Raw genomic sequence first — 25,704 nt, 5'->3', positions numbered from 1 at the left:
AAGCAGGGGGAGTGGGAGAGGGAGAAGCAGGCTTCCCGCCGAGCAGGGAGCCCGATGCGGGGCTCGATCCCAGGACCCTGGGATCATGACCTGAGCCGAAGGCAGACACTTAATGACTGAGCCACCCAGGCGCCCCTAAATAAATATAATCTTTAAAAAAAAAGACTTCAAAAATTATCTACCTCAGTTAAAACATTAATATATTTTTAAGAAAAGAACAACTTGAAAAAGCTGTATATACTTCATGATCACAGCGCCCAGATATAGTCATTGTTAACATTTTGGTGTAATTCTTTCTAGTCTATTCTTTCTATGTCCTTAATTGTGTGTATGTGTGTGTGTGTGTGTGTGTGTATTTAAACAAAGTTAGAATCACACTATAACATTTTCAATTTATGTTTTCTATTTAATATTATTTCATAGTTCTTTTCTTTCATGGCTATATATCATATGAGCCTAAATATATGGTAGCCAAGGACATAACACCCTGTTCTCCCAAATGGAAGTTTCAATAAAAAGTTTTGAGGTCAACTTGAATATACAAATATTTAGAGAAATCACCAAATGCTGACTCAAAATGCTTAATTTATAAATGTAGTTACACATGGATATTTAAAACCATATAACACGGGGGTGCCTGGGTGGCTCAGATGTTTAAGCGTCTGCCTTCGGCTCAGGTCATGATCCTGGATTCCCGGGATCGAGTCCCGCATCGGGCTCCCTGCTAGGTGGGGAGCCTGCTTCTCCCTCTGCCTCTGCCTCTCTCTCTCTCTCTCTCTGACTCTCATGAATTAAAAAAAACCAAAAAACCATATAACACGAAGTATCTCAAATTTAGAAAGATTAGTTTTTTCCACTTTCGCATCTTGTACTGACCCCACTGGTATCTTTGACATCTGTGCTTTTATCATCCCCAGAGTGCTTTGTGAATTACCAAGCAGAGCTGTCCAGAGCACATCATTTCCATTTTTGGGTCTAACTTGTTTGAGATTGAGATGCAACACTTTTAAAATCTGTGTACAGTGTTGTCTCTGGAAATTGTATTCCAAGCCACAAGTACCTATTTACATAATATTAGGACAGTCTTTATTTGTCCCGTAAGTGTGTATTAGTGATCTCTACGACATAACTACTTACTGTATTGCTTTAAAAGTGATCTTTAAAAGCTTGTTTACAGTGACAGCCAACACTTGCAATTGTGAGGTCGTAACCCCCGGAATAATTACAAAATCCCTGTTAAATTTCTCTATCTCCTTTTTGCCAATGCCGGCAGGTGACCTCTTTAAACATTCCAAACTAGCATTGATTGAGGTCAGGGAGGGCTAATGTGATTTCCCCAAACAGTACTTTGTTGTTTAAAATAAAGTAACCAAGAGAGAATGCACTTAATAGGACACTCTTTCTAAGAACTAGAATTTAAAGAGATTTTTCTTGTTTCTAAAGGATAATTGTGGGGAAAATCCTCAAGATTAATGGAAGCATGGTTTTCCATCTTTTGGCTGTGCTCTAATTTATTTAATCATTCCTCTATTGTTGGACAGTTCAATTATTTCCACTTTTTTTTGCTATTATAAATAACAAGTCACATTCTTGTACTTATATCTCTGAGCACATTACAGATCATTTCCTCAGGACAAATTCCCACAGGGTCAAATGGTGTAGATATTTTTAAGGGTCCTGATACATTATGTCAAATTGCCCTTCAGAAAGTTTGTGTTAATTAATAATCCCATTAGCAGTGAATGGAGGTGGGCACTTTATAATAAACATGCAGCATTTCTAAAATTGATGGTGAAAATGCTTCATAAACTCATTGAGCTTTTTGTAGAGTCATAATTTATTGGAGCCATAGGAGTTCTTAGAACTCAGCCAGTCCAACTCATTTCCCAATGGGCTTGCATACCTGTATCAATGAGAACTACCTCACCCAAATGGGGCCCCTGCCAGGATTGGGTGGTTCTGGTGCTAGCTCCCCTTTATCTCAGCCAAAATCTGCCCTCCCAGAAATTGCACAATTAAGCAGATATTTCTCGTGCTTTCCGTTATGCACCTGGCCCATGGTAGGTGCAGCTAATCCCAGGAATTGGGGGAAAGGGAAATGGAGTGTAATGTGTACCAACTCTGGAGTCAGGCACCATGCCAGGTGCAAATCCATGAAGCTGGGGCTCTTGTTTTATATTTTTAAGATAGAGAAGTTGAGGTTCAGAGAGCTTGAGCAATTTGTCTAAACTCGCGCAGCTGGTACGCTGAGGTGCTGGGACCAAACCCAGGTCTGCCTGGGTTTCTAAAGCTCTGTATTGCCTTCCTTACATCTTCTTTTTTGGGGGTGCTTAAAACAAGTCTGCTCTATAGGGTGGAGGCCCCTGCCATGTCTGGAGAGCATACCTCCTAGAGTTGTCAGGACAACCCTGATCTCTAACCTTCTACTCTGTTGTCCCCATAAGTGCACTGGTTGTGGTGGTTTATACTGAGTGGACTTGGTGAACCCGGACTCGCCTTCCCTGTGCGGACCCCCATTAGAGTTGGCCAAAGAGGAAGCCGCAGAAGATCGAGAGGTGGAAGGGACACGGCGGCCATTACTCTTGAAGGTCATCATAGGAGAAGTGGCAGATGCAGAGGTGTCCAGCGAGTTTCAGCTTGTCCCTCTCTCCTCCCTCTGTGGTCAGCTCCTACCTCTGGCTGCCTCCCCCACTGACCCTCAGCTCAGCCCACCAGCAGACACTTGGCTGCAGACCCACGGAGTTGGGAGCTCTGCTCCGACCTCTTCATCAGCTCCCCCTTCAGGGTCCCACCTTGATGCTGGATGCACCTGGCTTCTCTGGTTAGTGGCTCCTTCTCTTGCCCTCCAACTTTTCTTCCTGACTTTCGCTTCCTTAGCTCCTCCCGTAATTGTGTCAGGTCTGATTCCTATAATAGATGCCTTCTCTCAAGGCACTCACTTTGGTTCTGTCCCCATGGCTGGATGCTGGTGGAAGTGGTGTCACGTGGCTGCAAAACTAGGCCTCAAGAGGTCTTGCAACTTCTGTTCCCTTTCTTAGCACCCTGAGACCGTCCTGCTTGGGAAGAAACCCAGCTGAGAGGTGACGTGAAGGAGAATCGAGGAGCCCTGGTCAACACACAAAATGAAAAATAATAAATATAAAAATACAAGAAATCATTGCAGGGGCATTTTTTTTGGCAAAGAAAATATTTTCTTTATGTTTCTGTTAGTGGATCGATCTGCCATTATGTTGCATAGTCAGTTAAAATTACACTAAGTGAAATTTAGTGTCATCTGATGAGAATAATTGAAAATTTAAAATATTTATCAACTTTATTAACTTAACACTAATAAAATTCACCACTTTTTAGTGTGCTTTTATATATATAACAGAAAATTTACCTTTCCAGCCGCTTTGAAGCCTCCAGGTCAGCATTAAGTACGTTCGCATTGCTGTGCGACTATCATCACTATCCATCTCCAGAGGCTTTTGGTCAGCCCAGCCAGAAACTCTGTCCCTGTTACACACCCCCGCCCCGTTCCTCCTCCCCTTGGGGTAGCTTTAAGCCACTAAACTTGGGGCTGCTTTTTTACACCACAGTAGATAACGGAAACACTCAAGAATAAGAAAAACGCTCGAGAGTACGACCAGGCCACACTGGGCCTGCATTCCCACAGGACAGAGCTCTTGCTGGGCTGAGTGGAGGCTGGCCATATTGGGGCAGACCTGTGTTCTCCAGCCTGCCCCAGTCCAAACCAGGCCAAGCTGTGCTTCTTTCCCAACACTTACACCCAGCCCCTTCACCATTTGCTCTAGAGGCTGCTTGGCACCTGGGCATTTGAGTTTCATCCTGGGTCTAGATGGACAATCACCTTCTGTGAGTGGGCCTATTCTTCTGTTAATATAACCGTAGGGCTCAGGCGGAGCTCAGCATCTCCTAACCCCCTGAGCTTTTCCTGCAAACTCACCCCATGACATCTTGGGCATGATGCTTATGAGAGGCCATAAGGGCTTTGGTGATCTTTCCACCCCTTCTTGGAACTAAAGAGAGAGAGGAGGCAGGGGCAGGTGAGTGCCTGACTGGGGGGCTTGTGATAAAGGCAGAGGTTTGATTTCGGGACCAGAGGATGGTGCAGATCCTGGCCTGACAGCCTCTCTCACAGCATTTCCAAGCCTCACAGGTGGTGTCTTAGTTTGACCTGAGTTCCTGTTACCATGTTTGGGTCTTCCTCCCCGGCCATTGGACAGTAAGCTTCAGGAGGGCTGGTGGTTTGTGATTCATCTTTGAGTCCCTAGAGCCTGGCATGCAGTAGATCTTAACAGGTGTTTGTTGAATCAAATATTTGAAGGAAGAAAACCTGAAAATGTATAGAGGAATTCTGGCGTGACACAAGAGGGAGGGTGCCCAGAGAGAAGGTACCAAGACCCCCTCAGTAGAAAGCATCTACAAAAGGAGCTGGGTCCGGTCTTCTTGGCCTTGGAGTAGTCAAGATATACACTTGAACCTGGAATGGAAACATAAGGGTTTGCTAACTCTTTCATCCCTTTGTTGTCAGATATTTGTAGGGTACCTACTGGCGCTGAATGTAGACCCCGAGATCTAGTGATGGGGCAGACGAGAGATCTACTTGAGTCAAAGGTCGGCAGGGGCAGGAAGTGGCCATGTAGGCTCTAAACATGGAAAGGCCTGACCCCTTCTGTGGGAGCTTCAGGGCATTGGCGGACGTCTAGACCAGGGTGAAGAGCCCTATCTTCGGAGTTAAACAGGCGTGAGTTAGAATCCTTGTTCTGCCACTTGTTAGCTGGGTGCCCTTTGGTAAATCTATGAGCTTCCGTTTCGTCACCTGTACAATGGGGAAAATACCTACCCTCAGGGTAATTGTGAAAAGTCTCTGAGTTATTTATGTGAAACACTTGGCACAGTGCCCGGCTTTGGCTTTATTGTTACTGTCGTTAGCAGGTGGGGGAAGGCAATGGGCCATGGCTGGGGGTGGGTCACAGCCTCCTGGGGAAGATGAGGGAGTGTTATGGGGCAAATCATCACGTGGGCCCAGAGGTGGGCCACATGGAGGTGGGGTCTGCAAAACTCTGGACACTTGCTGGCCATCTGATTTGGCTGGAAAGAGAGGCCTCTGTGAGATCGTGCCTATCTTTGGTTTGAGGGAACTGCTACTTTGGGTCTAATTCTAGCCAAGACCAGTGGAATGAGTAAGTGGAAAAAGCACAGGCCTTAGAAAAGCCTCCTGGAACGGGGGAAGGTCAGCCTTTCTGGGCATAGGCAGGCACTTATCGGAAAGTTTAGGCCAAGTCACCCATGAACCCAAGGCCGAAGCACGAAGAGGGAAATTGAATGGAGCCAGAAGGTGGTGTCAAGAATGGGATTCTGATCACATCACAGGGATGGTCTCATGGTGTCCAGAGAGATGGATGGTGCCTGCAGGGAGCGGTCCCGGGTACGTCTGTTCCGTGTTGCTGATCCCCTGTGGGCATGGCTCAGTAGGCTGTGGGCACAGCAACCCTCACCATCCTGACGTCTCTGGGCCTCTCCAGATCGCTTTCCCGGGAACATAGCTGGAGTGGTGAATGGATAGTGAGATCCATGGATAATCCTACAGCTCAGTGGCTCCTAATCTGCTCCCGCAGGTCACAAAACGCTAATAATGCAATCTCCCATGCCCCTGCAAGCAGGTGCTTCGCTCAGGCAGACATCAAGCCCACTCATGTAAAGGAGATAGGTGGTTCCAGCCCTGGCTGCGTTGTCAACCTTGCAGCCCATCTGCTTGGGGAGAACTGGCCTTGGGGATGGTTGGATTCAGGCTAAGGCATTGTCTGAATGAGGCACCTGAAGAAGGAATAGAGCCAAACGTTGTCCTCTTTTCCTTCCAGAGTGTGGCACCTCATGTTTGGAAATAAGGAAAATCTTCAAGTCCAGCCTGTCCCCCAAGCTTGTGAACTCTGCTTGTGAACTCTTGCCCACCATATCCTCGTGGATCCTGTGACCTGTGTCCACCTCTTCTGTCATCCCCGAGCCCCCACAGAGAGGGAGGAGGAGCAGTTGTCCAAATCAGATCGTTGAGTTTATACGTATCACTTCTGTGGCCCTCCAGAGCACGGTCTCCCTTCTCTGCTGATCTCCCGGTGTTCTCAGTGCTCTACCAAGGCCCCGGGGAGGAGGAACCAGGCTACCCAGGCTACCCGAGTAGATTCTTCAGCAGCAGCTCACAGGACGTTTCCTCACTTTGCCCATATTGACTGTAGAATTTGGGGGGCTGGGGGATGTTTCCAGTGTCTGATCCTACTCTGTTTAGACCCTGTGGCTTAGCTTTTGGGACTGGGTTGGGCTATTTCCAGCCACAGAAGCCTTGACTGTTAATGGATATAACCCCAATTTGCTGGACATAGCTACATGAGACCTACTTCAAGACCTGAGCCAGGTCTTGCGGCCAGGTATCTTTTCTTCAAGCCATTATGCCACCTCCTTCCAGCCTTCCTCCCCAATTAACTTCATTAGCAGTGATGACTCAGGGGGTCCCTCAGCTTTCTGTGCAGCCTGATCACCCACAGCAACTTTTCATTGCAAAAAGCCTCCCTTCTCTCTTCCTCCAGCTGAGACCATTCAGTCAGTCTTCGTTCTAAACACAAGAAGGAGGCAGAAGGGTCTCTCCTGCCCTTTTGATGCATTTTCAGAAACTGAACTTCCAAATGTCTGCTACTTTCCACAGGAAAAAAATACCCATCCGGGTGCTGGAAAATAGCAGCCAGAGGTAAGGAAGCCATGGCCTTTAGCCCGTGGCTGAGCTCTGGTTCAGGGTTTGAGAGAATTTCTCTTGTTTCCATCAGTTCTCAACCCCAGGGACCTACTCCTTTTATATCTGGGGGCCTTGTGTGCATCTCCTTTCCTAGGGATTAATGCCAACCTCTTTCATGAATACCTTTAGCTTTCATTGCTTTGTGGACACCGTGGTGGCCTTGGTGCTTCTCTTTCTGGACTCTTTGGGGGAATCTTCCCACCTTGCTGGGGAAAGGAACCCTAATTAATATTGATTTCCATTAGTCTGAGCATCTGGCCTGCATTCCTGTCTCAGCACTCTGCAGAGGTCCCTTTGGGATTCTTCCTCTCCACCTTCATCAGCACCAACACTCCATCACCCCTGTAAAACTACCCTCCTTCTTTCAGCTTTCTGAGATCACATGACTCTCTAAGCAGCCTACCTTCATACTACCTTTCCCCACCATCCACATAGCCGTTGACTCCAAATCTCTTAGTTCAAATTCTTCCATATATGACTGTGGCCTGTTCACAGGATGGCTGTCCAGCTAATGGATGAGCTGTCTTTGAGGCAGGTGTTCCTTTCTTGGTCAATGAGCTGTGGCCAGGTGGTGATGGGGTCCGGTGATACAGAACATGGCTGGTTCCACTCAGTAGAGGCTCTGGGGGGCTGATAATGATGGATACCTTTAGGAAAGGAACATAGGCTAGCCATGCTCTCCAAACCCCAGCAAACCCAGCCAGGGCACTTGCCTGGATCCCATCCTCTTCTATTCACAGGGACAGGGCCTGGACCCGTCTGTGCTCCCCAGATGGGAGGGTAGTAAAGCCAGCTGCCCACTCAGAAGGACTCAGAAAGGGACACAAAGGAGTGGTTTTGGGGGACCCTGGAAAATGCCACCCCTGCAGACAAGGCCCCTCTGGTAGGTTTGTGGCCGGGATCTTCCAGTGTCTGTGCAGAGCCCCTGCAAAGGTTCAATGCCTGGTTTAGTCCTGAAGACCAGAGGCACCCACCAGGAGGCCTGAGCAGCAAAGGGCTAACTTCTGGAGTGGAGTTTAAGAAGGCAGGGCTGGGTTGGAGAGCTGATGACCCACCCACCCACCCAGGTCTCCTGCTGGCTTCTCTAGGAACAGAGACATCTGGCATAAGGCAGAAGGATTCCCTTCTACTCTCCTCGCTTTCTGTCAACCACTTGCTTACAGAGAGGGGCCAAGGCAGGCCCTAGCCCTTAGGAGAGCTGAGCAGGAACTCCAGGTGGGCTGGTGGAAGGGGACATCCCAGGCCTGGCTTCTGCTACAGAACTCACATGGCTGTTGGCATAGTCTTTACATGTCTGAGATATTCTCAGAGTGTGACCAGTGTGCGCAGTGGAGAAAGCTTTGGTCTAAGAAACAAGGACAAGGGTTCTAGTCCCCAGGTCTTCCAGCTTGCTGGGTGACCTTGGGCAAGTCTCTTCCCTTCTCTGGGCCTCAACTTTCCAATCTTCATAGTGAGAGGATTGGATGAGATCATCTGTAAGAACCTGGCTAGCACTCACATCATCGTCATCATCACGAAATCACTAATGTTTACTGAACATTTCCATGTGCCACGTGTTTGACCTACGTTATCTCATTAGATCCTGTCATCATTTGTCAATCTTTTTCAGAGGAAGAAATGAAGGCTCAGAGAGGTTAGGTAGCATACCCAGGATCACATAGCCAGGAAACGGTGGGGCCTGTCTGATCCCAGAGCTTTGGTGGGCCCTTCCAGAGGAGGGGGATGGTAACCCAGGGACCCCTCATTTTTTTTTTTAAAGATTTTATTTATTTATGTGACACAGAGAGACACAGCGAGAGAGGGAACACAAGCAGGGGGAGTGGAAGAGGGAGAAGCAGGCTTCCCGCGGAGCAGGGAGCCCGATGCGGGGCCCGATCCCAGGACCCTGGGATCATGACCTGAGCTGAAGGCAGACGCTTAACGACTGAGCCACCCAGGCGCCCCGGACCCCTCATTTTTAAAGGCATTGACAGCTTTGGGGGCTGCTTGCCCCAAGCCCCAGTGCTGTCCCTGCCACTTACAGTGGAACGGAGCCAGCACATTTAATAAAATTCAGTAGGTTCCAAATCATCTCACCCTGCCATAAGGTAATGGATGGTCCACAGCCCTGACAGACATCATGCTGTCCCTGGCCTGCATTTATGTTCTTTAAACACCAAAGCTGGATCAGGTCCTATTTCTTTTACGGGGAGGCAGAGCATCCCAGGAACCGCAGTCAGTCAGGATTTTCCAGGCAGCTACTTTCTTCATAACGCCTCCAACATACGAAATGGCCCTTCCGCCGCACGCAGGCGCCAGAGATTTTTTTTTTTTTTTCTTAAATTAAGAATTTGATACATTCCTTCAGTTCCCCTCCAGGGGTTACAGAGAGCAGGGAAAGTGATGCCTTGAGCTAATGTGCAGGTGTGGTTATGCATTTTGAAGGAGGTCTTGACAATCTCCAGGAAAAAAAAAATGTCCCCGAATGACCCTCCATTCTTGGTGAGAAATGCTGGCTTGTGTAAGTGCTGAAGGGCCTCTCGTCCCCTGGATCTCCAAAGCCTGTATGTTAGAGAGTCAATGACAAAGTGGAAGGGTGTGTGTGTGCATGCACGTGTGTGTGTGTGTGTGTTGAGTGGCACCGGGGCACTGATCTGTTCTGAGTGAGTGCTCTGCAGATGAAGGAGCACTGCACAGGGAGGCTGGGGGGCTAGTTTGCTAGGTGACCCATGACCTTGTAGTGTCCCTCATGGGGCTCTTGTGAGCCTTTATCCACATGGCGTGGCACACTGTCACCTGCATGCAGGCTCTTCTGGGCTGGGGAATCCGAGCCCCGTTTTAGTGAGGGCAAACCTCCGTCAGTGGAAGGTGGAGGGAGCAGTTCTTAGGGAGGGAGGGTGATGGGAAGTCAAAGAAATGGGAGTTTTGGCTTCAGCAAATTACTTGGCCTCTCTGAGCCTCAATTTCTTCATCTGAGAAATGAGATAATAACAGTACCCACATCACAGCTTGCTGGGAAAATTAAATGGGTTCTAATCAAAGTGTACTGCGTGTGGCAAAATAGTATATTAATTTTTTCATACATGAGTTTTCCTTGAAGCTGTATATATTTATTTAAATTTTTATATACTTAAATTAATAGACTTTATTTTTAGAGAAGTTTTAGGTTTACAGGAAAATTGATCAGAAAGCACAGAGATTTTCCCTAAACCCCATCCCCACTTTTCCCTATTATGTACATCTTGCATTGGTGTGGTACATTTTTTACAATTGATGAACCGAAGTTGATACATTATTATTAACTAAAGTCCTTAGTTTACATTGGGGTTCACTCTTGTGTTGTACGTTCTGTGGGTTTTGACAAATGTCACCATTACAGTATCATACAGGGTAGTTTCACTGCCCTAAAAATCTCTGTGCTCCACTTATTCATCCCTCCCTCCCCCTGAATGCCTGGCAACCACTGTCTCCATAGGTCTGCCCTTTCCAGAATGTCATACATTTGGATCATACAGCACCTAGCCTTTTCAGATTGGCTTCTTTCACTTAGTGATTTGCATTTAAGATCCCTCCATGTCTTTCTATGGCTTGATAGCTCATTTCTCTTTATCACTGAATAACTCCACTGTCTGGACATGCCACAGTTTACTTCTCCATTCACCTGCTCTACCGAAGGACATCTTGGTGGCTCCAAGTTTGGGCATTACTAATTTTATAACCCCCGGGGGTGGGTGTCATGGATTGAGGGCAGGCACTTTAGGGTCAGATTCAATGGCTCCAGATTCTGCCGCACTCTAGATGATCTTAGAAAGTTATTTCATGTCTTCCGCCTTCCTCCTCCGAGCACTGAGGATCTGGAAGGTCAGACCGTGCCCCACAGACCCATGTACACCGTGGTGGCTAAAACCGAGTGGAAATTTCTCAGGTAATGGCACAGGTGGGTGGGCTCCAGGTCAGCAGAGGGCGCTGCCACACTGGGTAAATTCAGGGACCCCAACCCACCACTTCAACGCCAGGCTTCTACAGTCGCTCTGGTGGCTCTTGTCCCTGCCAAGGGCAGGAGGTGGAGAGAGGGTGGGGGCTCCACTCACTCCCTTCTCCGCCCCGGCTGGCAGTGACGCAGTGCCTCTGCTCACGTGCTATTGGACAGAGCCTGGTCACGTGGCGCTACCGCGCTGTAAAGGACGCTGGGAAATGTAGTCTGGCCGTGTGTCCGGCTTCAGTTGTCCTTCAAGGAAGGGACGAAGAGAGTTTGGCGGGCAGCGGGCAGTCTCTGCCAGGTGATAGAACCCATTTCATAGGTTTCTGATGAGGATTAAATGAGAAGATTTGTGTGAAGCCCGTAGCTTAGTGCCTGGCGCATAGTTAGTGCTCAATAGGTGTTAGTGTGTTCTGTGATTATTCACTAGGGATTAAAGGGTCAGAGCATTTTCTGAGCCAGGGGTTTTGCAAAGGGATCTAGTTCAGTGGGTTTCACTCAGTGTTCAGGGACCTGGGGGCGGGGGCGGCACGTAGGAAGACCAGCAGGGAGTTCCCCCCCCTCCCCCCCCCCAGCTGCTTCTTACCTAGTTAATGTACTGGGTTCTAGATAAGATGCAATCCAGCAGAAGGGGCTTTGGCTTAACAAACTTAAAAACCGCTTACTTATGGAAATTCCCCGAAGTCACACAGTGGGCTCCTCCACCTCCCCAAGAACCCCAGCCCCGTCTCAGCTTGTCTCTTGGTTGGGGTGCTTCAGGGCTGGGCTCCAGCTTCATCCGGGCCCCCAGAGGAGACGCGAGCAGGGATGACCATGAGGACAAACGAGCCAGGGAGTCCCCACAGGCATGGGCTGAAGTCAGCCTGGAGCTCATCCCCATTCAGCCAACTGTCCACCACCTCCAGTGGGACGCAGGTCTGGCCCCCGGGTGTGCACACCTCAGCAGGGTGTTCAAGTCCCAGGCAGGACGCACATTTCCCACCTCTCCTTGGGCAGGGCTTTGCTTCCAAGTCCAGGATTTCACATCTGCGCCTGATACACTGCATCCTGGCACCCTGGCTCCGTGCCCAGGGCACCGTCCTCTCCAGATGGTTTGAATGTGGCTCTGCTGTCCCGAGTATGTGCTTTGTCTCTGGCTTCAGGGCCATTGTGAAAATGATGAATTCCCCTCCCTCTCACATGTGCTCCTAGGAGGCTACGGAGTGGAGTGTCGGGAGTATGAGCTTGGGATCAGAAGACCCAGGTTCAAATTCTGGTGCATTTGCCTCTCTGCGGGTGTGACCTTCAGCATTGCTTGTTCTCCCAAGCCTTAGTTTCTCGTCTGGGAAGTGGGGATAATAGTATCTTTCTCAGAGGGCTAATGTGAGGATGAGCAAGATCATGTGCATGAGTCCTTGATAAATGGCAGCTATAGTGAATTATTTGTGATCCTAGCCAAGAGAGAAAGTTTAAAATACTAACAATATATTATAATAGTAATACAGATTTGTTATAAAAAACCCTGAAGGATGTAAGTGAAAGGTCTCTTCCCTGTCTGGTCTTTCCTTCCCCCTCCACCCCATATCTCTCTCCAGAGGGTCTGCTTCCTACAAGCATCTTTAATTAGCCACAGGTCCCTGAGTTACACTTGGCCTTATAAACTCCTCACCGGCTGACCCAGCCTACCTTTCCTCTTTCACCTTTTGCCAATCCTGTCTCCTCCCCTGCCATCTCCTCCTTCAAGTTCTGGCCACACTGAACTGCTGGTCCAGATGCCATGTCTTGGCCTGTGCTGTTGGCTCTGCTTGAAGTGCCTGTCCTCCCTTTCTTTCCACCAAACTCCTACTCACTCTTCAAAACCCAGTCCATGCATCTCCTCCCCTTTGTGAAACCATCTTTGATTCCTCACCTCCCTTATGGTCCACACCATCCTGCTCTGGAATGGTTTAATTCATGTCTCTTGACCCCTATACAGCCCCCATAGGGCAGGGAGCTGGGTCTCAGTCTTTCCTCCTCCCTGGTGCCCAGCGTGGGACCTGTCCCAGAGCACGTGATCAGGGAGAGTCTTTGAAGGATGAATTTTCTTGTGGTTTACATTTACATAATAACCAAGCCCCTTTCTGGGGTCCAGCCTTGTGGTTGTAATTTCCCTTTTGTCCAAGTGATAACTGAACTGGGGCTGGCCCCAGGCCTGGGGTAGTGATGGAGCCAGTGTTCTCTGGAGGTGGGTTGGTGAATTTGATGACGTTAATGACCAAGGAGGCGTAAAGGGTTTTGCCCTACAGAACAACCACAGTGTGGACTCTGTCTTTGGGAAGGCTCCCTTAAGGGAAGCCATGGAGAGAGAAGCACAATGTTGGCATTTCTCCTTCCTTTGCTGTATCCCTCTGGGGAGACCCAATTGGATGGGTTCAGGCTCCTAAGGGCTTTGCTCCTGGGCCTCTCAGAATGGGACCAGTGCTGTGGCTTGAGTTTAGAAGCAGTATGAGCAAGTACAAAGGTCTAGAACCTTCTGCAGAGACCCAGGGATTCAGTTGCAGCCAAAGTTTCTACAGAACTTTCTGCAGCTCCTTGGACTCAGGGATGGAGAAAGCCAGGTAGACACATGCCAGATTGGCCTGGGTGCCTCAGCTGTGTGCTTGTGCTCTGTCTACCTGTGTCACCTTGACCACTCTCTGGCCCTGGGACAGTTAACATGCCTTCCGTTGTGCTCTTCCCTCCTCATGTCCTTCCTGCCGTTTCTGCACGTCCCGACCCAGCTCATATTTCAAGGCTCACTTCAAACACTAGCTCCTCCGTGAAGCCTCCCCTGATTCTCCCCACCTCTCTCCAAGGTAGGATGAATTTTCCCTCTTTCAATTCCCCAGACACTTTTGGCGTTGATTACCTTGTATCATTATTCATTTAATTTTTAAGTTGTAAAAGGAATGTCTACTTATTTTAAAAGTCAAACAAAATAGGGCGCCTGGGTGGCTCAGTCGTTAAGCGTCTGCCTTTCGGCTCAGGTCATGATCCCAGGGTCCTGGGATCGAGTCCCACATCGGGCTCCCTGCTCCGCGGGAAGCCTGCTTCTCCCTCTCCCACTCCCCCTGCTTGTGTTCCTGCTCTCGCTATCTCTCTCTCTGTCAAATAAATAAATAAAATCTTTAAAAAAAAAAAAGTCAAACAAAATAGAGATTTATTTAAAAAAAAATCAAGAATCTGCTCCTCCCAATTTTCCTACTTATCCAAACCTGTTTCTCTCCCCAGTAACCCCTGCCAAGGGTTTGGGGTGTTCTTTCCCCAGCTTTCCATATCTCTCTTCATGATTCATGCTCACACACACACACGCACACGCATCCACATGCATGCACGTGCATGCACTTAATGACTTTCACCTCCTATAGTCATGCCCTTGTGTATTCTCCCCACCTTGAATGCGAGCTGGACCTAGTGACTTGCTTCTCCTGAATAGAATACAGCAAAATTAATAGGATTCACTTCTGTGATTGGTTGCAAAAAATGCCAATGTCTGCCTTCTTGGTATTTTCTCTTTGGCTCTGCTCATGTGTTTGCTCTCATAGACAGGCCACCTGGCAAAGAACTGAGGACGGCCTCTGGTCCACCACTGGTGAGGAACTGAGGACTTCTGCCCAAAAGCCCTGAATGAGCTGAATTCTGCCAACAACCATATAAGTGAGCTTGGAAACAGATCCATCCACAGTCAAGCCTTCATATGTCCACAACCCCGGTGGACACCTCGCGAGGGACCTAGAGCCAGAAGACCCAGTGCCTGGATTCCCGACCCACAGAAACTGTGAGATAATACATGTGTGTTGTTTCAAGGCCCTAAGGTTTGGGGGGCAATTTGTTACATAGCAATAGATAACTACCACAGCTTATATGCTGGTGCTTTTATTTCTATAGGATAAATTCACAGTAGTGATATTGAATAATCAACATTCTAATTGTCAGCACATGGAGCTATAGTTCTTTCCAAAAGATTGTAGCAATTCCTGCCCCCACCAGCCTATGCCTTTCCATCTCCATCAGAACTGAATATTATTAATCTTTTACAATTTTTGCATCTCCAGTGGGTGAAAATGACACCTCATTTTTGTTATCATTTGCATTACTCTTGCTACTAAGGAGGTTGAGCACTTTTTCTTATATTTATTGTCTATCTGTATTTTATTAGACATTTATTGAACCCCTACTGTGTGCCAGGTACTTTATATTGTTAAGGTGTTAATAGGACACGGACCTTGCCTTCAAAAAGCTCACGGCTTCATGGGGAAGATGAGCATACAAAAATATATAAAATGGTATGACAAACGATGGAACAAACATTTGTATCCACTGTTGTGGAAACACAGAAGTAAAAGAGACCAAGAGTTTTGGGGTTGCTTGAGAAGATAGGTGGAGGAGAGGACACTTGAATAAGGTATTAAAGGAGGGGGAGAAGTTTGTCAAAGGGAGAGGAATACAGCATGGGCAAAGACCCCAAGGCATCAACAGGCCGGTGCTCAGCAAGGCTGAAGCAGGGGAGGCTGAGTGGTGGAGAGGAGGAGGAATGGGGCCGGAGTTGAGATGGAGCGGGTCAGTTATGACTGATTGTGAGAGGTTTCAGAAGCTATGCTCAAGCATTTGGATACTGTCATGTGGGCAATAGGGAGCCCTGGAAGACTTTTCAGCTGAAGCATGACATGATGGGTTGACATGATTTGGGCTTAGTTGTGCACTTGCCACATCTCATTGACTAGAGGACATGGCCCCGAGGGTCTACATCAGTTTCATCTCGGTGTCTTTCCCAGGACACAGTGGGCATCCACACAGATCTGTGGACTGAATTTAAAAAAACAGGTTCTGACCCCTGGATGGGACTGGCCAGGGTAGGCTGGAAACATCCATGTAGATATGAGCTGAGAGCCATAGGCTGGGACATATGCGATTCAGGAGGCAAGAGGAGAGGTCCTGGTACCAAAAGATGATCCAGGACCATAAAAGGCTCCCAGATGTCCGGGACCCACATGGGGTCCCTGCACCTGACTCCTGGCTGCAGAGCTCTGGCTGCTTAGCACACACACAGTTTCTCTCCGTGCAGCTCCTGAGGAACGTCCTGAGGCATCGGCCCCTGCAGACAGATGGTTTCCCTTCTTCCCTCCTTTGCCTTGGTGTCTTCTGCTTCCCAACTAGCCATGATGAAGGTGGCAACCATGCTCCTCATTATATTTTTAATAAGGCTAGATGTTCTCAAGGAGGAAAGAGGATGAGCTGAAAGGAGCCCTTCATATTTCTCCTGTGCAACCATCCTCCCCTGACAAATGTAGTTATTTCTCCCGTGCATGAACCCCAATCGATTTTCCCTCCGTCAGAGTCCCTCAGGCGTTGCCAGCCTCCTAATGGTAACCGATGAGGACACATAGGGCTCCCATTGTTAGCGGGACTCCCAGTGGCCTTGGCATGTCTATGACCTACCCACTGCAGGATGAGGACAGTTCTGCCAACAGTAATAAAAACTATCATCTATTGAATGCCACCACGTGCCAGGCACCACGCTAAGTGCTTTCCATATGTAGCCTGGTTCAGCCTTCTCACTCGACCTGTGATGCCTGTATTATTACTAGGCCCACTTTCTAGGTGAGGAAGCAGGTCAGGGGAGTTAACTAACCAGGTCAGTGCGATGCGGACACTAGGATGGGGTGAGGGGCCAGGATCCGCAGCCTCTGTAGGGAACCCCAGAGCCCTGCAGATCCATGTCCACATTTTAACCAATTTGAACCCTCCATCCTGGGTTCCCATCGTGTGCCTGGAATGTTCTTCAGATGGTGCCAAGCTGACCATTGGTGTGGTGTCTCTGCATGAGTCCCCCCTCGTAAGTACCAGGGCAAGGGGTTGGGTTCCTGCCCTGGTGTTTTGTTCAGAGTCAGAAGAATAAGAAGGCTAGTCTGAGCCAACAGTCTCGATGAGCTCTCTGACTCATAAGCATCAGCCAGGAGTCGGGGCTGCGCGTTATCCCTGCAGGAACGGTGGTCCTGGAGGCGGGAGATTAGGGTCTGCGGTAAGTGCTGGAGTCAAGCTCTGGGAGTCTTTCCTGGGCCTGGGCTCCTCATGTGGATTGAGAGGAGAAGCTTGGAGGGTCTTCTGGGGGCAGTTACCTTTGTCTTCCTCCTTTCCTCTCCCCTCTGCCCTCTTCCTCCAATATAAAGACAACATTATTGTTTTTCTGAACATAAAAATTCATGCTCTTTGTAAAAAAAAAAGTCAGTATAAAAGTTTAAAGACAAACGTAAAAATAATCCATAATCTCCCCCCATCCAGAAATAGACCCCTTGACATTTTGGTGTGTAGCCGTTCAGAGTCTTCCATGTTTGCCAGGATGGACTCAGATCATACACCCTGGATCCCCCTTGGAACCTCTCACTTTACAAGAGACCATGGTCGTCCCCCAGAAATAGCCATAGATCAACCTTGTCATCTGACATGCTTTTATTTTTGGGCTTTCATTGTTGGCTGGGTCTTCACTTAGGTAGATCTTATTGGTTGTACGTCTTTCCTAAAACACGGATGTGTGCCTCTCAGGAACTCGTTCTGGGTGTTTCATCTTGTTCCCTCTCTGGCCTGCCCCTGGACCAAGGGCCCTGGGGTTCAAGGTGGACGGAGGAAAGGAGAGAGAAGCTCAGTGTCCTCACAAACCAGGGAGGGAGAGAGAGCATTCCGGGCACCAAGCTGGCAGGACGCCTGGATGTGGGTGAAGGGGACATTGGGAGGCATTGTCTGTGCAGGCAGCAGTGCTCTGGGTGATGGACAGAGCTTTCTTGGGTAACTTGACATTCTAGACGAGAACAAATCCCTGGCCCACAAGGGAATGAGATGTCAAACTTCCATTCATCCATCAAATATGCATCTACATCCATTCTGTATGTCAGGCTCCGTGCCAGACACTGGAGATTCAGAAGCAAATAAATCATGGTCTGTACAAAGTGTTGTAAAAAGATTCATGGGAACAGAGAGAAGGAAAGGTCTGCGACCTCTCTGGGGTGTTTGGAGGAAGGCATTGGAACCAGGTCAGGGAGGGGAGGGGAGAGGAGAAGAGGAGGGAGCTGGAAATTCTAGACTGGAAGAATAGCATATAGGGGCAGTTAGGTGGAAAAGCAGAATGCATAGCTGATGTGGAGGTGGGAGTGAGAAGGGGGGGTGGTGGATGGAAATCAGTTGATTAAGACTGACTAGCACCAGATCTTGAAGAGTGTTGGATATCAGATATGCTAAGGGACTTATCTTGCGGGCCTTTGAAGGGTTTGGAGCATGCAAAAAGTCTGGTCTAACAAAGATCCCTCTGGCCATTTCATGGAAGGAACTGGGGCCAGGGGACCAGGCATAAGACTCTGCATGGCTGGCGGGAGAGGCAGAGAGGGATAGAGCCCAGGCACACGTCTTGGGGGTCAATGTAGCAGGAGCTAATGAGACAGAGGGGACTGGGTTTGGTGCCGGGCAGATGTGGGGGCAGGAGAAGGGAGGGGAAGGCAAGGATGAGGGGCAGATCTCTGACTGTCCAGGGTGGGAGCCTCCAGGAGCTCTGCAAGCCGGGGGTGTGGAGAGTCAGGGTGAGAGCGGGACATGTCAAGGCACCCTCTTGTGTGCTGCCTGGGGCAGGAGGGGTCAGTCACTGAGCACTCTGGGTCTGTGTTTTGCTTTCTGATTCTCACAGACCCAGAGGCTTACTGTCAAGAGGGAGATCAGCCCACCCACCTCCTCATTTTATGGATGGGGAAACTCAGACCCAGAGCAGGGGGCCCAAGGTCACACAGGAAGTCACTGGAAAAGCTGAGGCCGCATCCCAGGTGGTGTGATCCAGGACAGCCTGGTCCCACCACCAGGAGCCATGGCCAAGTGCAGGGCAGCCGTGGGTTGTGCAGCTGGCTACATCTGGCTGGAGTCTGGGCTCAGCTCCTGGCCGGCGACCTTGGGCAGGTCCACCAAGGCCCCTGAATTTCAGTTTCCTCAGCTTGACTATAGGACTAACAGTCCTTGTCCCACAGAGCAGTCACGAGATCTGAGTGAAATACGGGAGAAAGACACCTTGTCTTGTCCCTCTAAGGTATGGCTCTTCTGCCCCCTTTCTCTCTCTGAAGCTTCGCCTGATCATTTCCAGCCTCCAACCTCCCATTCTCCACTGAGAGCTTACACATTTCCTGAATTGGCCAGGATTCAAATGAACGTAAACTTCCTCCCTTTAGCGAGTTTCTCAACTTCTCTGGGACTCAGTGTTCTTATCTGTAAAATGGGAAGGATATTCCCTACCTCCCAGGATTTGGGGGGATTGAAGGAGACAACACGGATAAGGCACCTCCCACGACAGCCAGCCGCGTGGCACCTGTCCATGTCACCTCAGCCATCTCTGGACTGTGATTGATCCCCTGAACTCCCAGGAGGTGTTGGAGAAGCTGTGGCTGTTCTCAAGGGGGACACACCTGCATCAGAAATCCTGGCAAGCTTGAGCCTGGCATCTCACCCGGCCCTCCAGGGTGCCTGAAGCAGTTCTGAAAGGCTGAATTAGGAGGAGTGTTCTCTTCTTTGCCGTGTCTCTTTTTAACTTATTTTGCTTTGATTTTTCCATTTGCTACTAACCATGTATGAGTTACCTGCCTCTGTGATCTGTGCATTAAATACGGCTAACTGTTCAGCGCGAGGAGGAGGCTGCGTTCATTCATGGGGTTTATTTTCTTTCTATCAACGAAGACTGGGCTTTTAACATGCACTAGGCTCTTAGGTAGTCTTTTGGGGGTTTTTTCTGTCTAAAAAGGATGGGAAGAAACTAAAATGGTGAGTGATCTTGGACAAGGTGGGTCAGTGCTTGGACTCCTGGATTAGCATGATTGAATTTACTAGGCATGATCCATATCTATTACTCTAAAGAACAAACTACCTTCTCACACTGAGAATAAAACCAAAACCCTTAGCCTGTTCCATTCTCAGGGCCTTTGCCCTTGCTCTTTCCTCTACCGGGAATGTTCTTTAGATAATCCTATAAACTTGCTTCTTTATTTTCTAATAAATATTGTTTATAATATTACAGTGTTATAAATATTATTTTAAAGGTTCTAATGTGTTTGTATTGATTGGGATTGTCTGCAATTATGATCCTTTGATACGGGTACTATGCAGTAACATTCAAATATGTGATACTAAAATAACCTACCAATAATTCTAATATTGAACATAGAATAGTTCTATCTCAATTAACAGTAAAAGCCAAAACCACTGGGTGCCTGGGTGACTCAGTCGGTTAAGTGTCTGCCTTCGGCTCAGGTCATGATCCCAGGGTCCTGGGATCGAGCCCCGCATCGGGCTCCCTGCTCAGTGGGGAGCTTGCTTCTCCCTCTCCCTCCATCCCTCCTCCCCACTCATGTGTTCTCTCTCTCTCACTCAAATAAATAAATAAAAATCTTAAAAAAAAAAAAAACCCAAACCACTGGGTTTATCTTGGAAAATTTGAATCCAAGCCATTATTTCACAATTTGGAAAGTGAGGGATCCGGCTTTAAGATGATTTTCTCACTGCTGAAGCTGGCTCTGTCCATGTGTGATTCAGGACTTCTCTTGTCTCACGTGTATGACACACTTCGGAGTCACATTGCACCTTGCAATTGTCCTTGTACTGGACCCCTATGGGGACTCTGGACCCACCCTACCAATCCCAGCTGCTTAATTCTCAACCTGAGTTTCCTCGCGGAAAATCACCTCTAGCACATTTTCAAAAATTTCATACTCCACTGATATCAGGCTGTCACCTTCAGCCATGCTCAAACCCTCCTCCTCTTCCTCGCAGGCGGCTGGGGTCACTTGGGTGGCCGTCACACCAGTGGGTTCCCCCAGCCAAGGAAACAGCCGTGCTCAGAAGCTTAGAGTGGCCAAATATTATTAGTCAGTGGTGACTACTTCCTCGTTTATCAGAGAGGTCTCCCCGAAGCTCCTTACCTAACACCCTTCTCCCACTGCTATCTCTTTCCTCTGGTTTAGTTTCTCTCCTAGAACTGACCACCCCCGTCATTGCACTGTGGGTTTATTGTCTCTCTTTTAGACCCACAGGGACTGTGTCTGGCTTTGCTCACCGTGGAGGCATCCCCCACACCCCGGCCCGTGCCTGGCCCAGAGGAGATGCTCAGTGAGTAGCCGTTGAGTGGATGCTCGCAAAGGCACCTGGGGTGGGCGAGGGGGCGCTAGCGATTTCCCATAAAAGCTTTTCCCACCAAAGCCCGGGCCCCACAAAGACCAGCGAAGTGGCAAATGACTCCACTTGCAGAAGAGGAACTGAGGCTCGGGTGAGAGAAAGAACACGCCAGGGCCACACAGTTGGTGGATGGGAACCTGGGATTGGACCCCAGAGCTCTGGGACCCCTGGGTGCGCGAGTGACCCTGCTGTACCAGGACTAGAGTGGGGAAGACACCTGTCCCGCCACACAGCTCCTGTGGGAGAAGCTGGCCTGGACTCCGGCCTCCTGACTCCCGGGCGAGACTCCTTTCATAGCCTCAGGTGGTACGGCTGCATGGGAAGGGGGTGCGGCTGGGAGTCAGGCTGACCTGTATTCGAATGCTGCCTCTAGCTGACCATCCGGCAGCTGACTCCAGAGCCCTGGACCCAGAGGCCCGGAAGCCGGAGCACCTGCCCGGTCGGCACTGGGTACTGAGGAAGAGGCCAGGGCCCTCCGTGTCCCTGTGTGTCTGCCTCTTGCCCTTTGAGTCTTACCAGAAAGAATGGGGAAGTGCAACCCTAGCCTCCCTGCCCTCAGCCTCTGAGGCTGGGGATCCAGGGTTGACGGTGGTTTTTGTGGGTGACGTCAGAATTGCAGCCACCTGGCTTTAAGCTCTACAGGCTTGAAGCACCTGTTTGCCTATGTGTTTTGAAGCCATGGGTTTTGGGGAGGACACTGTAGACCTGGAAATCACCAATCCTCGCTGGGTGACTTGGGGCAAGTTACTCAGCATCTCTGAGTCCCTATCCCTCCTTCTCTAAGACTGCCCTGCTTTTTCAAGGGCTGTTGTGAGGATTTTATAAGATAAAGTGAGTCAGAGCTTCTCCAACTTTTCCACCAAAGCAAAACCTAAGGGCAAAAGCGAATAAACAGGTGCCTTGGGGGGGGGTTTGAGGGTGTAGCTGAAAGCAGCCGGCCACAAGCTCACGATTTATTTGAAGTTGTACTGTAGCTTAAAAATTTATGTGCATTTTGCGTTCTGCTCCATAATATATCCATGTTGTTTCTAGTAACACAAAGAGTGTTTTAAGTTACTTACCACTGGGTAATTTTAATGCGGGCAAGGTGGGCCGTGTTGGTCACGTGGCTCTGTAAACTCCCTGGCCCGTGGACAGGAGCCCCAAGGGTGTGTGCCCCCCAGTTTCAGAAACATTCATGAAAGGAAAAGTGATCTGAAAGAGCAAAAAATGCTACATAAAGGTCAGAGAGTTTTAATGTGACTATTGGAAGGAACGGGAAGAGGTACGGCAAGCAAGATGGATGATGGGAGAAGAAAGAGAAGGGCAGGTAGAGGTGGAAGAGTGGGAATAGGGTGTGTGTGGGGGGGGAGTCAGCAAGGGAGAAGTCTGAGCCTCTGTGATCTATAACTCCCAGGGGATTTATGCAGAGACTGGGGGGTTGGGGGCCCCATCCTTGGGAGCTGGTCAGCAGGTGGCGGAGCTAAACCCTGGCCTGCAATACTGGGACAGTCCGTCCTCCCCTACTGGTCGACCAGGGCTCAGGGAGGCTACTGGCAGCTCACTGTCACAGTGAGCTCTACTCACCGACTCCTTTGACATAGGGTGGCTTTCCTGCACCTGCCACCCTCCCCAGAGTGTCCTCACACTCACCCCAGCACTGGGGATTGGCTCTCCATACTCCTTTCATGGCTGTGGGGTGCAGGGTGTGAAATCCTTCTAGCAACCACCCTAAATCCTCCCTGCTGGCCCTTTATGTAAATTCTCCCAGGAGAGCTGGGGCGGGGTACGGGGGGGCGGTGTCCCAGAATTCCCCAGGTGGGCATGCAGGTTAGGCTGTGCCGTGACCCAGGGTACAGACGCAAACCTCCTTAGCCTCCTTTCTGTTCCTTTTGGTATCTTTTTTTTTTTTTTTAAGATTTTATTTTATTTATTTATTTATTTATTTTTAAAGATTTTATTTATTTATTCATGAGAGACAGAGAGAGAGGCAGAGGGAGAAGCAGGCTCCCAAGGAGCAGAGAGCCCGATGCGGGACTCGATCCCAGGACCCTGGGATCATGACCTGAGCTGAAGGCAGACGCTCAACCATCTGAGCCACCCAGGCGCCCCTAAAGATTTTATTTATTTATTTGACAGAGAGAGACACAGCGAGAGAGGGAACACAAGCAGGGGGAGCGGGAGAGGGAGAAGCAGGCTTCCCGCTGAGCAGGGAGCCCGATGCGGGGCTCGATCCCAGGACCCCGGGATCATGACCTGAGCCGAAGGCAGACGCTTAACGACTGAGCCACCCAGGCGTCCCTCCTTTTGGTATCTTTTTAAAATTGCAAAGCTCCCATGCAGAAATACGCTCACTTCACAATATTACAAAATGTCTGAAAGCAAATATTTCCGAAGAATTGTGGGAACACAAGCAAACACCTTCCTTTCTTCCTCAGTTATTTCTGGGCAAAAGCAGATGAGTTACCCTTTTCACAATCAATGTTCAGTGGATTTTTAGCTACATTATTCGGAGCAAATATAAACAGGGTAAGTTAAAGGCATGGATTATTGCAAAATAAAATTGGGATACGTGAAGCTTAAAACTCTTAATTTTAAACTACTCCTCACAATAGGCCAGAACTTGATCCTCTGTAATTCTTTGCAAACAACGTTTGCATTTTATTATCGAATGTGTTTTATAGTGGCGTAGGATCATGTTTTTGCATAAATATAATAAAAGGAGGCTTCCCAGTGAACACAGATTTGGGAAATAGTGTTTACTTATTTCTCTCAATTCAAAAGAGTGTGAACTGGAAATTTTTTGTTTCAATAATTTTTTTTCTTTAAACACAAAGGCTGTGTATTGTTTCTTTCCACAAAGAACACAAGCTAATCTGGGGACAATTATGGTTTTGTATTTTTCTCTGAGAAGCACAGGCCTGTACTGTGAACTTGCCAATCAGCAAACAAGGCTCCACGCTGCCCAGACGGGCTGTGGACTTAGCATGGCAGTGACAGGGGGCTGGGGCTCCAGGCTCAGGATGGGGCAGGCAGGGCCTAGGAGAACCTCTGGAGGGTGAGGGCAGGTGGGGTGAGGGCAGCGCTGAGGTGTGAGGCAGGCAGGGCTAACACTTCTCTGTGTTTTTATCTAGGCCTTCCAGAGACCGGCTGTGGTTACTGGGAGGGGACATGCTTATTTCGGGGGGGAGGAGCCTGGAATCTCAAAGAGGCCACTTTGGGTCTAGAGCAGGTAGGAGGCTTCAACAAAATGGCAGAGTCTGGAATCAGCCAGGCCTGATTCAGGCCTGAATCCTTTCTCTACCGTGCACTAGCTCTTTGACCATGGGCATGTGACTTCATCTCTTTGCGCCTCAAGTCCCTGATCTGCAGAATGGGGGTAATAATAGGACTTATTCCAAAAGATTTTTGTGAAGATTTACTGGAGGTGTAATGTATAGAATTGTTGAATCACTATACTGTACACGTGAAACTAGTATAACACTGTATGTTAACTATCATGGAATTAAAATAAAAAATATAATAATAATAAAAAAAGATTTCCTGGAAAAAAAATAATAGGTAAGGCCCCTTGCTTGATGTCTGGCCTATATTGCAGCTATCATGGTTAGTTCACGCTAAGCTGCAACACCCACACTCAGAGGAGTTGACAGTTCTGAACTTGGGCCTCAGTCTTCCTAGAATTAGTTGTTTATGTCCGTCTTGATTATGGTTAAGAGTTCCCAGAGGATTCGGGCACACTTAACTGACTCAGGTACCTCAAATACTCAGTCATTGTAGTTTGAAGTACACTTAACTTAATTTCTCTTCTAAACTAGTTATTTATGCCCTACTTTGTTCCTTCCCTTTGTCAAGGTTTTTTTCTGCTTGGGAGTGCGGTGGGGAGGTGGTTGCTGGTTCTTGAAACATCTTTGCGGCTTCTGGCAGGATTTTTCTTTTAGAATACTCTTCCTGCAATATGTACTCCTCACCACCAGGTGGCAGTATAGTCCCTGGCAGTCGGCGCCAGGACAGCAAACAGGATTTCCATCCTTGGGAGATATTTAAAAATGGATTTCTATTTATTAAATCAGTTCAATGAGATTAACCTACTCAGCACCCCCAACGTTAAGCATGGCAATCGTCACGGCAGCTAATGAGACAAAATACAAAGTGTTTGGTACACTCAATTATCTTTTCTCAACTAATCCCTAAAAAGCATATAATCCGGTGCTCCCGTTCCTTTACAGAAGGCTTTCTCTTCTCCTAACACCCAGGTTTGCTTCAGTTGGTCTCACCGCCCCCTGTAGTTTCCTTCTTCTGTGGCTTCTAGTCACCTATTCAGCCAGTCCTTACCGTTCCTCCACTCTGTGCCAGGCCCCGTGCAGGGTATGTTCTGTCCTGAACAAGCTCACGTTCTAGTGGGGGCAGGCTGACCGAAACAGAGCAGGAGGCCCCAAACCCAAATGCCTACAGTGTCTGGGCAGGGGCATAGAGATGAGTGACACAGGTCTGGGGTGAGAAGGGGAGGGACTTGGGGGGCCTTGGCCACCGGGAGCCTTGGGACCAGCTACTGGGGGACACTGGCCTCTCAGCTCCACCTGATTTTGTTGCCAGGTCAGAAGATGTCTTTGCATGGCCAGATCGTCCTCCTCTTCAAGAGAAATGAATGTACTGATCTTTTTTTATATATATAGAATCACTTACTTTCAGTCTACTCCGGGGCCAGATTTGGCTCTCGGGTTATGAGTTTGAGACCGTGAAAGGGAGGCCAGTGGCTGGGCATGAGGGGGCAATGAAGAGCTAC

General features: G+C 48.8%; 1 protein-coding gene and 1 pseudogene across 9 annotated transcripts in view; one reads left to right on the top strand and one right to left on the bottom strand.

The window, feature by feature from the left end:
• Positions 1-25,704, top strand: part of LOC115943103 (uncharacterized) — a 160,341-nt gene that overhangs the window by 70,526 nt on the left and 64,111 nt on the right. For 5 of the 9 annotated variants that reach the window (XR_014144813.1, XR_014144811.1, XR_014144804.1 and 2 more), the window contains one exon: positions 20,790-20,873. The exons of 2 other annotated variants lie outside the window; for them this stretch is intronic. Coding sequence is in view for 3 of the 7 variants with exons in the window: in XM_081818106.1 (XP_081674232.1) it covers positions 20,790-20,873 (84 nt within the window). In the remaining 4 variants the exon portion in view is untranslated. Of the gene's footprint in view, positions 1-5,867; positions 13,111-20,789; positions 20,874-24,052; positions 24,456-25,704 lie in introns of those variants that run through there. 2 more of the 9 variants (XM_081818107.1, XR_014144816.1) reach the window with 2 other exon arrangements.
• LOC102748179 (acylphosphatase-1 pseudogene) lies at positions 20,216-20,509 on the bottom strand (annotated as a pseudogene).

This window comes from Leptonychotes weddellii, chromosome 4 (genome assembly GCF_054177405.1).
Source record: "Leptonychotes weddellii isolate Sample4059 chromosome 4, ASM5417740v2, whole genome shotgun sequence".
NCBI lineage: Eukaryota > Metazoa > Chordata > Mammalia > Carnivora > Phocidae > Leptonychotes > Leptonychotes weddellii.
Note: the sequence above shows the minus strand (reverse complement) of the source record. Positions and strands in the feature narration are given on the sequence as shown.